Source organism: Hemiscyllium ocellatum, chromosome 17 (assembly GCF_020745735.1).
Source record: "Hemiscyllium ocellatum isolate sHemOce1 chromosome 17, sHemOce1.pat.X.cur, whole genome shotgun sequence".
In the NCBI taxonomy this organism is placed as follows: Eukaryota; Metazoa; Chordata; class Chondrichthyes; order Orectolobiformes; family Hemiscylliidae; genus Hemiscyllium; species Hemiscyllium ocellatum.
In genome coordinates, this window is record NC_083417.1 from 74,931,349 (window position 1) to 74,947,124 (window position 15,776).

The 15,776-nt window shown below is 44.0% G+C and overlaps 1 protein-coding gene across 1 annotated transcript in view; it reads right to left on the reverse strand.

Annotated features, from left to right (window-relative positions):
- Nucleotides 1–15,776, reverse strand: part of dnaaf1 (dynein axonemal assembly factor 1) — a 121,623-nt gene that overhangs the window by 43,268 nt on the left and 62,579 nt on the right. The window contains exons 12-13 of the mRNA XM_060837527.1: nucleotides 14,123–14,289; nucleotides 1,709–1,830 (exon numbers count right to left, since the gene is read on the reverse strand). Coding sequence (XP_060693510.1) covers nucleotides 1,709–1,830; nucleotides 14,123–14,289 — 289 coding nt within the window. The remainder of the gene's footprint in view (nucleotides 1–1,708; nucleotides 1,831–14,122; nucleotides 14,290–15,776) is intronic.

A 15,776-nucleotide genomic window follows, 5' to 3' on the forward strand; every position in this document is an offset into this window, starting at 1 on the left:
GGAGGGACTTGGGGGAGGGGCGTTGGGAATGCGATAGGTGGAAAGAGGTTAAGGTGAGGGTGATAGGCCAGAGAGGCTTGGGGGCAGAGGGGTCGGGAAGAAGATTGCAGGTCTAGAAGGTTGGGACTGAGATAAGATGGGGGGAGGGGAAATGAGGAAGCTGGAGAAATCTGCATTCATCCCTTGCGGTTGGAGGGTTCCTAGGCGGAAGATAAGGCGCTCTTCCTCCAGGCGTCATGTTGCCATGGTCTGGGGATGGAGATGGCCAAGGGCATGCAGGTTCTTGGCAGAGTGGGAGAGGAGTTAAAGTGTTCAGCCACGGGGTGGTTGGGTTGGTTGGTGCAGATGTCACAGAGGTGTTCTCTGAAACGTTCCGCAAGTAGGCGACCTATCTCCCCAATGTAGAGGAGGCCACATCGGGTGCAGCGGATGCACTACATGATGTGTATAGAGGTGCAGGTGAATTTCTGATGGATATGGAAGGATCCCTTGGGGCCTTGGAGGGAAGTGAGGGGGGAGGTGTGGGCGCAAGTTTTGCATTTCTTGTGGTTGCAGGGGAAGGTGCCAGGAGTACAGGTTGGGTTGGTGGCGGTGTGGACCTGTCGAGGGAGTCGTGGACGGAGTGGCTGATAGGGGAGGGGAATATATCCTTGGTAGTGGGGCCTGTTTGCAGGTGGCGGAAAAGGCAAAGGATGATACGATGTATCTGGAGGTTGGTGAGGTGGTAGGTGAGGACCAGTGGGTTCTGTCCTGGTTGGAGGGGCGGGGCTCAAGGGCAGAGGAGCAGGAAGTGGAGGAGATGCGGTGGAGAGCATCGTCAACCATGTCTGAGGGGAAATTGCGATCTTTGAAGGAGGCCATCTGGGTTGTTCGGTATTGGAATTAGTCCTCTTGGGAGCAGATGCAGTGGAGGCAAAGGAATTGGGAATATGGGATGGCATTTTATCAGGGGGCAGAATGGGAGCAGGTGTCATCTAGGTAGCTGTGGGAGTCGGTCGGTTTATAGTAAATGTCCATGTTGAGTTGGTTGCCAGAGATAGAAATGGAGAGGTCTAGGAAGGGGAGGGAGGAGTCTGAGACGGTCCAGGTAAATTTGAGGTCGGGGTGGAAGGTGTTAGTCAAGTGGATGAACTGTTCAACCTCCTTGTGGGAGCACGAGGTAGCGCCGATACAGTCGTCGATGTAGCGGAGGACAAGATGAGGGGTGGTGCCAGTGTAGCTGCGGAAGATGGACTTATGCCCGAAACGTCGATTCTCTTGCTCCCTAGATGCTGCCTGACCTGCTGCGCTTTTCCAGCAACACATTTTGCAGCTCTGATCTCCAGCATCTGCAGTCCTCACTTCTCCTAGTTATGATTAAACTTTGTATAATACTGGTTTGGCTCACAAATTGGAGGGTTGTTCTGGGCACCACGCTTTAGAAATAAAGTCAAAGAGAGTGCGGAAAAGATTCACCAGAACAGTCCCAGAAATTAGGATAGATCAGTAAAGCTAGTGTTCTTAAAGAAGGTTGAGAAGAGATTTGATAGACGTATTTAAACAAAAGGGATCTGTGCTACAGCTATTTATGACTCAGTGTCCTGATTACAGTTATATAGCTATGGGGTCCTCATTAGCCTGACCTATGTTCATTCTTTTGATCCTCCTGCTAACTCTTGCAGTGAATACACATGGCTTTAGCGAACTCAAGTGCCTTTCAGACATCTACCTGTCTTTCGGAAAGACTGGTCTGTCATCCAGGTAGGTCAGATGATGCAGGCGCACAGTCACTACTTTCCTGTAGTTTGAGATTTTCTTAATGACTTCATTGCCCATAAGGTTCAACACATGCTGTGGAAAACAGAATGAAAAACAGGATTTAAAGAGGAGCCTGGCAACACACCAGCCTGCACAACATCTCATTACTTGTAACACATCTGAAATGTATGGAAACATTGTAGCTACAGAACATAATCAGCAGGCAGAGTTGTTAGCGAGGTCATTAAATAAACATTATATAACAAATTTTCTAGCATCTCTTCGGACACAATACCAAGTTATGAATGCGTTCAGTGTTTTGAAAGGATTACAACACGGCAGTGAACTCTTCAGTTAATTAAACCAAACACCCAGAAAAACTCACTTTGCCTCGTAATCTGTTAAAATATGAGTGATAGAGAACTCCCAAATTCCACTATTTAAAGAAAATAATATCAATTTATTCTTTAACTCTAAAAGTGAACATTAAACAACAACTATTCACAAGTCTAAGCCCCCCCTTTCTCTTAACCGCTTATTGTCTGCCTCCAACTCTGTAACAATATGCTGTCCTATTCGACGTTTATTAAAATTACATCGATAATTTCAAAACCACACAGCGACTGTTATCTTTGGTGTCTGTCTTCTTCCGGCTGAAGATCTCCCTGGGTGGTTTTCTTTATTTTTATTGTGAATATGTTTCATATGAAAAGACACCTTTGATAGAATGTGTTTCCTAATTTCTTGGGTCTCTCTTGATGGCAGTTGCTCTTTCTCCAATTTGCAAAATACCTGCATTTTTACATCCCCAACATTGAATCGACTCATTGGTTTGATGTTGGCAAACAATAAATTCAAACTCGATTGGGTTTTGGTATCCTGGGGCACAATTTAAATTGATTGACAATTCAAATTTAACCATCAACACAGTAACCAACTCAGGTATTCACACTTATTCCACAGCCAAATGTTACACATTTTCAATTTTCCAGTGCACTCAGACTGCCATCTAGTCACATAACAGGTGTTTGAAAGGTCTCAGTTCAGAACAGCACTCACTGTCTCTTAAAGGTACAGTACACACCTTCAACTTCAAAACAAAAGTACATCTATTGAACATGGATGATCTTTTTGGTACAAGGCATGATAAATTAGACAACATGAAGCTATAAAACAAACAGTCATATTTACTTGTGATCTTAACTCTATTTCTCTATCCACAGATGCTGACAGATTGATTTGATCAGCATTTCAATCAAAGTGCTTCTCTCCTTTCTTGTGCTCTGTCTTCACAGTGAGGCTATTATTCAGTCTCTCTTTTTTAATTCCTTCAGTTTTTCTTTCTTCTCTGCCAACCTCTTGAGTTTTCAAATTCCTTGCATCTATATACTCTTTCTCTCTCTCCTCCAGTGTGTTAAAGGAGGAAAGCAGTGTGGTTAATCAGGGAGAGATGATATGTATCACATTTTGTGGTCAAAGATGTAGGGAATGCAGTTCCCTTCTCCTCCTGTCTAGTCTATCTTGTTTTCTAACCTTTAGCCATCACAGCAGTTTATTTCTTGTTTCATGTCCAATTGATCAATAACTCCAGCATTTGCTGATTCACAATGGCTCTAACTTTGGCAAATTTAAAAATTCTTATTCTGTAGTATGAATCATCCCATGATCTAGTCACTAGCCATTTCAGTAACCTGCTCTAGCTCTCTGAGATTCCTTTGGAATACTGACTGTGATTTTCACCTCCTTAACCTTTGGTGGCTGTGTCTCCAGCTGATGAGGTCAACAAAGCCTGAAATGCCATCCCACCATCACCACCTCTCCCCCTCCATCCCCCTACAAACATCTCCACCTTGCTCTCTCTCTCTCTTGTTTCCTTTGAAATACTCTTTCAGAACTTACAGCTTTGTGCAGAATTTTAGTCAATCTGTCTTTGTATCTTATATAACTTACTCCTGTGAAGGACTTTGAGGCAGTGAAACATTAAATGCATGATAATTTGTTTGCTGTTATGTCACATCTGCATGTTGTTAACCCTGTTTCTTTTTTCTTCATTCTCTCTCCTTCCAACAAGCTCACCATCTCTTGGTTCCTTTTATCATGTTGGCAACAGATGGAAGGAGCTCAAGTGGGAATGAAACAAAATGGAGCAGAAAATGAAGGAACAAAGAACAGGAAGCATTTAAGTTAGAAACTTGAACTTGTATTTATGGAGTCAGAGACGCCTATCGCAGAAAGACAGGCCCTTTGACCCAAATTGGTCCATGCTGACCAAAGTGTCCATCCATGCTAACCCCATTTTCCTGCACTGGGCCATTATTTTTCTAACCTTTCCTATCCATGTATTTGTCCAAATGCCTTTAGGGCGGCACGGTGGCACAGTGGTTAGCACTGCTGCCTCACAGCACCTGTAGACCTGGGTTCGATTCCCGACTCAGGCGACTGACTGTGTGGAGTTTGCACGTTCTCCCCATGTCTGCGTGGGTTTCCTCCGGGTGCTCCGGTTTCCTCCCACAGTCACAAAGATGTGCGGGTCAGGTGAATTGGCCAAGCTAAATTGCCCATAGTGTTAGGTAAGGGGTAAATGTAGGGGTATGGGTGGGTTGCGCTTCGGCGGGTCGGTGTGGACTTGTTGGGCCGAAGGGCCTGTTTCCACACTGTAAGTCTAATCTAATCTAATCTAAAATGTTGTTAATGTACTCACCTCAACCACTTCCGCTGGTAGTTCATTCTGTGTGTGTACCACCCTCTGTAGACAAAAGTTGCCCCTCAGGTTCCCATTTATTCTTTCCCCTCTAACCTTAAACTGATGCCCTCTTGTCCTTGCCCCAACTCTGGGAAAAAGACTAGGTGGATTCACTCTAACCATCTTATACACTTCTATAAGATCCCCTGCCCCAATTTCCTACACTCTAAAGGAAGAAGTTCTAAGTTGTCCAACCTTTCTCTATAGCTCTGATTGTTGAATCCTGCCAACATCTTCATAAATTCCTTCTGCACTCTTTCCAGTTTAATAACATCCTTCCTATAGCAAGGTGGTCAAAACGGACATGGACACCAAGATCCCTCTGCTCATCCACACTACCAAGTATTCGACCATTAGCCCAGTACTCCATCTTCTTATTACTCTTACCAAAGTGAATCACTTCACACTTACCTACATGCAATCTAAACTTCCAGAGCAGCCTATCATGTGGAACCTTATCAAAGGCCTCACTGAAATTTATGCCTGTGTTCCAAGATGCTTTCGGAGAGACCTTACATTAAAAAAAAATACACCTTGGCAGAGAAGATGATACAACCAAAAGTTCAAAAGCTTGATCATAAGTCAGGCTTACACAGTGAGTTAAAAAAGGAAGGCAAAGGTGAAAGTTGTAAACGTGTAGGTGAGGAATTCCAGAGTTTCGGGCCCAGGCAACCAATGGAAAAATGACTGAAACCAGGGATGTTCAGGAGGCTAAATTAGAGGAGCTCAGAGATCTAAGGAACGTAGAATTGGAGAATAGAGAGATAGGAAGGGGTAGTTAAATTGAAATTGAAATAACACAAGAGGCTGGCATTCCCTCACCAACTCTCAATTTATTTACATATGCACAGTACATGATAATGGTCTGGCTTCCTCCGATCCAGCTCTCAGAGTGAACAGAATTTGTCACACTCCAGTTTAAGTTTTTATTTTTTTAACCTGTTTCCCAATCAACCTGTTCAGAGATGCTGTTATTCACATTTGGAGCAGGTGAGACTTGAACCCAGGCCTCCCAGTCCAGGCCAAAGGTCCCCATCTCTGTGCCAAAGAGTGCCCCAAACATTCCCATTTGTATCTGTCAGCTAAGGCCCCCGATTTGCTTAGGTTAACAGTCCCAATCAGGGAACTCATTCAGCAAGACCCAACTGACCTTGTAACAATCACTACATCCCACCATTTCTAAATCCTGGGCTGTTGACTGTTCTTTCCCTTGTAGCCTCTCCTGGGACATTTTTGCACCAGATCCAGTATCTCTGACTCAACCTTGGATACAGGGGGTCATGTACTGGACGACAGTCTGCTTTCTGTGCCTGGTCTGTTTCGGAAAAACATCATCTTCTTCAGGCATTGAAGGCATCGGGACTGCGATATCCACTGTATCCGTCTTAGACTCTGAGGTTTCTTTGACGTTGTCAGAGGAGGTGAACCCATGGCATTCAACATCCTTTTCAGTTATTCTGAGGGGCTGGGGATGTTTTATTCTTGCCCCATTTGCGAGTTTTCAGCTTTCAGGCGGTCCACATGTTTGTACAGGACCAGCTCACCTACCTGAACTTTGTATGTCACAGGACCTGACCTCACATCGACCATACCTCTTACCACTGTGCCATTTCCATGGTTCTGGCACCAAACTTCATCCCCTAAAGTAAATTGTCCCTCTTGTTTAGAGGAGTCTTGTGTCTGGCATTAGTGTTTCTGATGCTATTTCACTCTTCTCCCCCAGGTCAAGGAACCTGGTCCAAGCTTGTAGCCAAAGTAGGTCACTTGGGGTGCCTGGAAAACACTTTTCCCTTCAAAAGTCTTTGCCCACCATGTAGAAACATCTAAAGCTATATCCAAGCTCTCTAAATGCTCTTCATAGGTCTTCCCTGTTATTAGCAGTCCTTGTAAAATGTTCTCTATTGTCTGTTAAAAAATGGCACAGTCTGACAATACCCCAAAATGCAGTCACATATATTGATATAAACCCTTATGGAAATTAATTATAGCATATTTCTGGGAATCATCACCTAACTGCAATTACAGGTTGGCATGCCTGATGTCCAGCTTTGTGAAGGACTGCTCCTCTCTGCCAACTTTGCATTGAAGTCCTATCTGTGAAAGACTGGGTATTTATCCAGTTGTGAGAAGCAGTTTGTCATTTGTTTTAAGTCCCCAAAATATGAACCGACCTATTGAACCTCACAATCAGGACACTCAGTGCTACCCCTTCTGCAAACTGTCCTGATCTGATGACTTCTTTGCTTTGCAGCCTCCTGATTTCTGCCTCCACTTTTACATGCAAGGCAAATGGAACTGGGCAGGGCATGCAGAATTGTGGAATTGCTTTCTGGTCAACATGCAATGGGGCCATGGCTCCTTTGATAATCGCAAGATCTTCCTGAAAATCCTCCAGGTATTTCATTAGGACTTTACTAGGCAGCTGTTTTCTAATCAAAAAATGTTGAGTTAATGAAGGTGAATCTTTCTCAAAAAATGTTGAGTTAATAAAGGTCCATCTGGCTCGGGCCCGAGCCTGTTACTACAATCAGTGGTAACTAAACTAGCTACATCTCACAAGAAACTGGATCTGGAGTTGTAAATGCTCTCCATCAAGCCATGGTCTTAAGCAGGTTTAAAGGTTGGAATCCAGAGTGAATTTTATTAAAAGACTGGTTCTGCAATAAGTGATACAGCCACACTGATGTCAATCTCCATTGGAACTGGGTGACCATTTAACCAGATGTTTATTTTGATTGGTTCTGATTTGGATGTTGCTAAGCAGTTTAACTATATTTGGCTTAGAATAGTGGGCTTTTCAGGGTGTGCATTCTCCCGGACACCAGCCTAGAATTCTCTTAACCAGTTCAGGCTTAGTGGGACTCTTTTGCTGTCTTGAGTCTATATACCAACAGCACTTACAATGGCCTGCTGGCCCCAATCCTTTGGCCGTGACTTAGCTTTGATTTGCTGTGGGCTGATCCAGAGTCCTTTTACTCAGGATACAGCCTGAGTGAGGCTCTGCAATTGCCTTCACTTGTGGTGTACCCCAACCTCAGTTGACCAGGTGAGGGTATCCACTTCCATCAGCATACTCTAACTCATATGATCATCTTCAAAGGTCTGTACATGCCTTCCAGGTGAAGCAGAGACTGTGGTGGCCCAACACACCACTTTGTGGGACACCTCTCTTCAGTCTGCAAGAATTATTCTGACCTTCTGGTTGGTTCCCATTTTAATTCGCCATCTTGCTCTCACACACACATTTTTGTCCAAGGCCTGCTACAGGTATATCAATTAAGCTCAAAGTTGGTGAAGACGTCAGCTGATGAAGGAGCAGCGCTCTGCAAACTTCTGATTTTAAATAATCCTATTTGATTATAACCTGGTGTCGTGTGACTTCTGACTTTGTCCACCCCAGTCCTACATCGGCACCTCCACATCAATTATGCCCAACATAAGCTGAGGTAACAGTTTCTCAGCTTCTAATTAGGTATTTTACAGCCTCTGGACTCAAAACAGAGTTTAACAACATCAGATTGTGAACTCTGTCCTAAAATCAGAATGTACCTCCCATGAAAACCTCAAGGAGAGCCCAACGTAAAACAGTATTTTGACACAGACACAAGTTCAAAGAAGCAGAGCTATCTGCAAAATGCCAACAACAAATTTGCGTGTAATTGTCTGACAAAACGTATCACACTGAAACCTCAACACTTCCAGCTTTATAAAAGGAGGTCAGCAAGCAAAAAATGAAGAAAGTTTGCTGCCCTACATAAAATAGTTCCACGCAATGTGACTATGGTTAACAAGTGGTTGTTATGGGGGACTTTAACTTCCCAGATATTGACTGGGAGAGCTATAGCTCGAGTTCATTAGATGGGTCGGTGTTTGTACAATGTGTGCAGGAGGGTTTCCTGACACAATATGTCGACAGGCCAACAAGAGGGGAGGCTATATTGGATTTGGTTCTAGGTAATGAACCAGGCCAGGTGTTAGACTTGGAGATAGGTGAGCACTTCGGGGACAGTGACCACAACTCGGTGACTTTTACTATAGTGATGGAGAGGGATAATCGTGCGCCGCAGGGCAAGAGCTATAGCTGGGGGCAGGGAAATTATGATGCAGTGAGGCATGACTTAGGTTGTGTGGATTGGAAAAACAGGCTTCAAGAGAAGAACACTAATGAGATGTGGGGATTGTTCAAGGAGCAGCTACTGCGTGTCCTCGATAGGTATGTACCAGTCAGGCATGGTGTAAAGGGCCTTGTGAGGCAGCCGTGGTTTAGTAAGGAATTGGAGTCCCTTGTGAAAGGGAAGAAGGCGGCATATGTAAAGATGAGGCGTGAAGGTTCAGTAGGGGCGATTGAGAGTTATAAGGTAGCCAGGAAGGAGCTAAAGAGGGAGCTAAGAGAAGCGAGAAGGGGACATGAAAAGTCTTTAGCTGGCAGGATTAGGGAAAACCCAAAGGCTTTCTATAGGTATGTCAAGAATAAAAGGATGACTAGGGTAGGTATCGGTCCAGTCAAGGATAGTAGTGGGAAGTTGTGTGTGGAGGCGGAGGAGATTGGAGAGACATTAAATCAGTACTTTTCATCAGTATTCACTCAGGAACAGGACACTGTTGCTGATGTGAATATGGAATCACAAATAATTAGAATGGATGCCCTGGAAATATGCAGGGAAGAGGTTTTGGGAATATTGGAAAGGATGAATATAGACAAGTCTCCTGGGCCTGATGGCATTTACCCCAGGATCCTATGGGAAGCTAGGGAGGAGATAGCAGAGCCATTGGCCTGGATTTTTATGTCGTCATTGTCAACGGGAATAGTACCAGAGGACTGGAGGATAGCGAATGTGGTCCCATTGTTCAAGAAAGGGAGTAGGGATAGCCCTAGTAACTATAGGCCAGTGAGTCTGACTTCAGTGGTGGGCAAAGTCTTAGAGAGAATGGTAAGGGATAAGATTTATGAACATCTGGGTAGGAATAACGTGATCAGGGATAGCCAGCATGGTTTTGTGAAGGGCAGGTCGTGCCTCACAAACCTTATTGAGTTCTTTGAGAAGGTGACTAAGGAAGTGGATGAGGGTAAAGCAGTAGATGTTGTGTATATGGATTTTAGTAAGGCGTTCGATAAGGTTCCCCATGGTAGGCTAATGCTAAAACTTCGGAGGTATGGCATTGAGGATACATTAGGAATTGGCTGGCTGGAAGGAGACAGAGGGTAGTAGTTGATGGATTATGTTCATCTTGGAGCGCAGTTACTAGCGGTGTACCACAAGGATCTGTTTTGGGACCATTGCTTTTTGTTATCTTTATAAATGATCTAGAGGAAGGATTAGATTAGACTTACAGTGTGGAAACAGGCCCTTCGGCCCAACAAGTCCACACCGACCCGCCGAAGCGCAACCCACCCATACCCCTACATTTACCCCTTTACCTAACACTATGGGCAATTTAGCATGGCCAATTCACCTGACCCGCACATCTTTGTGACTGTGGGAGGAAACCGGAGCACCCGGAGGAAACCCACGCAGACACGGGTAGAACGTGTCTTGAAAGCTGGGTAAGCAAGTTTGCGGATGACACGAAAGTCGGTGGAGTTGTGGATAGTGAGGAAGGAAGTGGTAGGTTACAGCGGGATATAGATAAGTTGCAGAGCTGGGCGGAAATGTGGCAAATGGAATTCAATGTAGCTAAGTGCGAAGTCGTTCACTTTGGTAGGAATAACAAGATGATGGATTACTGGGCTAATGGTAGGCTACTTGGTAGTGTGGATGAGCAGAGGGATCTTGGTGTCTATGTACACAGATCTCTGAAAGTTGCCACCCAGGTAAATAGTGCTGTGAGGAAGGCATATGGTGTACTGGGCTTTATTGGCAGAGGAATTGAGTTCCGGAGTCCTGAGGTCATGTTGCAGTTGTATAAGACTCTGGTGAGGCCTCATCTGGAGTATTGTGTGCAGTTTTGGTCGCCATACTATAGGAAGGATGTGGAAGCTTTAGAACGAGTGCAGAGGAGGTTTACCAGGATGTTGCCTGGAATGGTAGGAAAATCTTATGAGGAAAGGCTGAGGCACTTGGGGCTGTTCTCATTGGAGAAGAGAAGGTTTAGGGGAGATCTGATAGAAGTGTATAAGATGATTAGGGGTTTAGATAGGGTAGATACTAAGAACCTTTTACCGCTAATGGAGTCAGGTGTTACTAGGGGACATAGCTTTAAATTAAGGGGTGGTAGGTATAGGACAGATGTTAGGGGTAGATTCTTCACACAGCGGGTTGTGAGTTCATGGAATGCCCTGCCCGTATCAATGGTGAACTCTCCTTCTTTATGTTCATTTAAGCGGGCATTGGATAGGCATTTGGAAGTTATTGGGCTAGTATAGGTTAGGTAGGACTCGGTCGGCGCAACATCGAGGGCCGAAGGGCCTGTACTGCGCTGTATCCTTCTATGTTCTATGTTCTATGTTCTGGGGATCAGGAGAAGAAGGGGTTCAAAAGAAATATTGCTCTGGGGATGAAGGGTTGAAGGGAAGCACAAGTTATTCTTATAGCCAAGACACTAGAGGGGATTTGACGGAAGTGCATAAAATTATTAAGGGTTAAATATAACAAATAGAATATGTTTCTAACGACTGAAGAATTGATAATCACACAAACAGATTTAACTTCCAGTGAAATTGATTGGAAAAAGAACCAGAGGCAATATGAGGAAATTATTTCACTGAAGCACTCTTGCCTTATATTGTGGTGGATACAAATTCAGATTGCTGTTCAAAAGGAAATTCGATAAATACTTGGAAAGGCAAAAATGGATCGTGACAGGATTGACTGGATATCTCCTAGAAATAATAGGTACAGATCTTCTGTGCTGCACAGAATTGTGAGAGACAGAGACAGAGACAGAGACAGAGACAGAGACAGAGACAGAGAGAGTGAGAGTGAGAGTGAGAGTGAGAGTGAGAGTGAGAGTGAGAGAGAGAGTGAGAGTGAGAGTGAGAGAGAGTGTCTCAGAAACAGGAGAAGCATCAGGGTCCATCAGTTCTTTCCATGTCCCGCCTGCATCTCACGTCTCAACAAGATCACTTCTGGTGACTGGTACAGACCTAACCTAAGCTCTCCTCATCAAATAAGTTTCATACCTTCTCAAAACTCCAAAAGTATTTACCTTTTTTCTTTGGTAAGACCAAAAGAATGTGATCTCATCAATGCCCTATATAAATGCAGCAAAACCTTTACATTCCATTCCCTTACATTAAATACAAAATTCCATTTGTTATCCTAATCATTTATGTAAGTGTATACTAACTTTTTGTGACTTATGTACCAGCATATGGTACATATTAACACAGGCTCCAGACCTGTGGGTAGACAATACCAGGAGCTCAAGGCCTGCACAAAGACACTGCTGCAGACTCCAGGATCATGTACCAGGTCTGCATGTACACACTGGTGCATACACCAGGGCTGATGTATACACTGGATCATGCACCAGGTCTGCATGAACACACTGGATCACGTACCAGGGCTGCATGTACACACTGCTGCAGGCGCCAGATCTTCACATACATACCAGTGTAGGCTCCAGGTCTGCACCTATCTACAGTCACAGGCTCAAGCTTTGCATGTACACATGTTCAAAAGGCACTTCGATAAATACTTGGAAAGGCAAAAATGGATCGTGACAGGTCTGACTGGATATCTCCTAGAAATAATAGGTACAGATCTTCTGTGCTGCACAGAATCGTGTGCGTTGGCATAGGCTTCAGGTCTACATATTCATACCAGATTCAATCAGACCTTTTATTCAACTCTCACTTTTTGCTTCTTTCTGTCATTACTTTTTGCTAAACTTTCCTGTGTAGACAGACTTCAATATTACTGATTGAATATCTTGCTACATGATTTTGTTACTTTTCTTAAATCTGCTCAGAAATCTGCTAAAATGCTGTTTGGTCTATTTGTGGTATTTTCCATCTTAAAACGGAACATTTGCTACAAGGGGACACAAAGTCAAAGCTTTTTATCTTGCACAAGTTGGACTGATAGCAAACTTGGCAAGGGAGCACCAGTTTATACAGTATGAGAAGGTGCTGACTGATTGGACCAGGATTGGCATGGAGATGCAACAGAAACTGTTAATTGTCAATTGTAGTTAGCTGGTGAATAATAAAAAAAATGTACTCAGACCAAGCAGGTGGACTCTGAATGGTCAGAAATTTGTTATGGGTGATACAGCAGGGATCAAAAGTCATCATGATGCTTTCCTCAATGAAAAAGGTGCAATGTACATAGACCAATTCCATTTGCCTTCACCAATCAATCAATCAATCTCATTGCAAGACTGACTAATAATCTTAAATTGGTTTCTGGTGTATTTCTGAGCACAGTTGGGATTATTTAGTAAATGCTATCCAATAGGAGAAACACATTTAATGTTGAACATGGAAGCTGATTTATAGCAAACAGTCTAATGACATTCTGAACACAGGAGCTGATGTGTCATGACAGTCCAAACATGGGAGCTTGGGATGTACAGGACATAGTGACAGACAAACACAGGTAGTGGTGGTGTATAGGGAACAGCTCTTTGACAGTCTCATCATAGGTCTGGCAGTTGTCCATGGGAAAAGTCCAGTGAAAGTCTGGACACATGAATTGGTGACATGTAGAGAACAAAGTAAAAACAATGACGGCAGATGCTGGAAACCAGATTCTGGATTAGTGGTGCTGGAAGTACACAGCAGTTCAGGCAGCATCCAAGAAGCGGCGAAATCGACATTTCGGGCAAAAGCCCTTCATCATATTCCTGATGAAGGGCTTTTGCCCGAAACGTCGATTTCGCCGCTTCTTGGATGCTGCCTGCACTGCTGTGCTCTTCCAGCACCACTAATCCAGGACATGTAGAGAACAACTCAGTGACAATCTGAACACAGGAACTGGTGATGTGTACAGCAAAAGTCTGAAAATGCCCATGTGAAATTAAGCATTGGTAAGTGAAAATTCTAAAGTGGATCACCCTTGCCGCACCCTATTTCAGTTCAAGGAAGAATATCTAGGGGTGGCACGGTGACTCCATGGTTAGCATGGGTGCCTCACAATGCCAGGGATACAGTTTCAATTCCAGCCTTGGCAACTGTCTGTGTGATACTTACACATTCTTCCCTTGTCTGCGTGGGTTTCCCCTGGGTGCTCCAGTTTCATCCCACAGTCCAAAGATGTGCAGATTAGGTGAATTGGCCAAGTTAAATTGCCCACGGTGTTCAAAGATGTGTGGATTATGTGCATTAGTCAGGTGTAAGTTAGTCAGGGGAAATGGGTCTGGGTGGGTTACTCTTCCGAGGGTTGGTGTGGACTTGCTGGGCCTAATGACCTGTTTCCATACAGTAGGGATTCTATGATAATTTAATATTAACAGGATGATCTAAATTAAACTTGAGATCCTTTACTGAAAGGGTTCGCACATATCGTACCATCATGTCACCTAGAGGATACCAGCTCAGCATCAGTATTCTTCCGAATTTTAAAACGCAATTGAAAATTTAAATTCTCCGTTCAGCATGAATAAAACTCAATCCACATTGATGATGCTTGTGCTGCACATTACATTGTTAAAGTACAAAGCATTTAACATTTACAGGACAAACAGATAAGCTTCACTTACCAGATCAGGCATCGCCTCAAAGACAGTGATGATGTCAGGGTCAGTCAGCTTGTTGTACGAAAGGTCAAGGACACTCAGACTGGGGCACTCTTTCAGATGTTCAATGTCCTTCACTGTGGACAAGCGATTGTGAGCTAGCTGCAGCGTTTTGAGAGCTAGCAGGCAAGCTAAGGCGGCAAAAGATCATGATAGATTTGAATTAAGGAGACATGTTACAATCATCCATGAAATACCACAGGGAAAGCAGTATCAGATGATATGCATCAATTTATCAATGACCAATTGCCCTCACTGATGTTAAAGTACAGTAGTCAACATTGTGGATGGCACAGTGGTTAGCACTGCTGCTCACAGCGCCAGAGATCCGGGTTCAATTCCTGCCTCAGGCAACTGCCTTTGTGGAGTTTGCACATTCTCCCCATGTCTGCCTGGGTTTCCTCTGGGTGCTCCAGTTTCCTCCCACAGTCCAAAAATGTGCAGGTCAGGTGAATTGGCCATGCTAAATTGCCTGTAGTGTTAAGTGAACTGTAAATGTAGGGAATGGGTCTGGGTGGTTGCTCTTCGGAGGGTCGGTGTGGACTTGTTGGGCCGAAGGACCTGTTTTAACACTAAGTAATCTAATCTTAATCCCTGCCTGAGAAACAGATAAGCTGGTTGCTATTCCTCTAGACGTACGCAGAATTACAGCAACAATATGCATTTCTAAACATAGAAAATTTTTCCAATTTTGCAAGTTACAAGCTTACCCAAAGGGAATTTAAAACAAGGGGCCACGGCCTCAGGATATAGTGTTGATTACTTAGGACTGCGATGAGGAGACACTTCTTCACTCAAAGGGTAGTGGATCTTTGAAACAGTCTAATCCATAAAGTTGTCTATTATCCATTTTTAAAAAGTTGACATAGACAGATTTTGGAGGAGAAAGTGAGGTCTGCAGATGCTGGAGATCAGAGCTGAAAATGTGTTGCTGGAAACGCGCAGCAGGTCAGGTAGCATCCAAGGAACAGGAGATTCAATGGTTCGGGCATAAGCTCTTCTTCAGGGGAAGAAGGGCTTATGCCCGAAACGTCGAATCTCCTGTTCCTTGGATGCTGCCTGACTTGCTGCGCGTTTCCAGCAACACATTTTCAGCATAGACAGATTTTGGAATAACAGTCTGTGGAGAGTGCATAGGAAAGTGGAATTCAGGTAGCTGGAGGATTTGTATGGTCCACTCCTACTTTGTTTTTAGTATTCTTTTGTAAAATGATGAAATGGAGAGAGTCAAATAGAAATCTTTGGTAAGGAACAAGATAGAGTGAATGAGTAAATGACTGAGTATGTGAGAGAGAAAGGGAGTAAATGTGTGAAACTGACACAATTCACTCACTGTCTTTAACTGAATATTTAAGGCTACGTGTGATCAGCTGAGCTAAAAGATTACAAAAAGGAAATACACTAATCACATAGGAAGCAACTTGTAAGGTTTATTCGGGTGCTCACATTTCACCCCTTCCTTATATTCCACTCCCCACTGCACGCGCCTTTAATCATCCTCCTTGACATCACCACCATGCACTCCTATCCCTGCCACTTCCTGTCTGGCACCAACTCTCCTGCTCACCTGTGAACACATCATGGTTTCTCTCTCTATCCCTGCCCGTTCCCAACCATG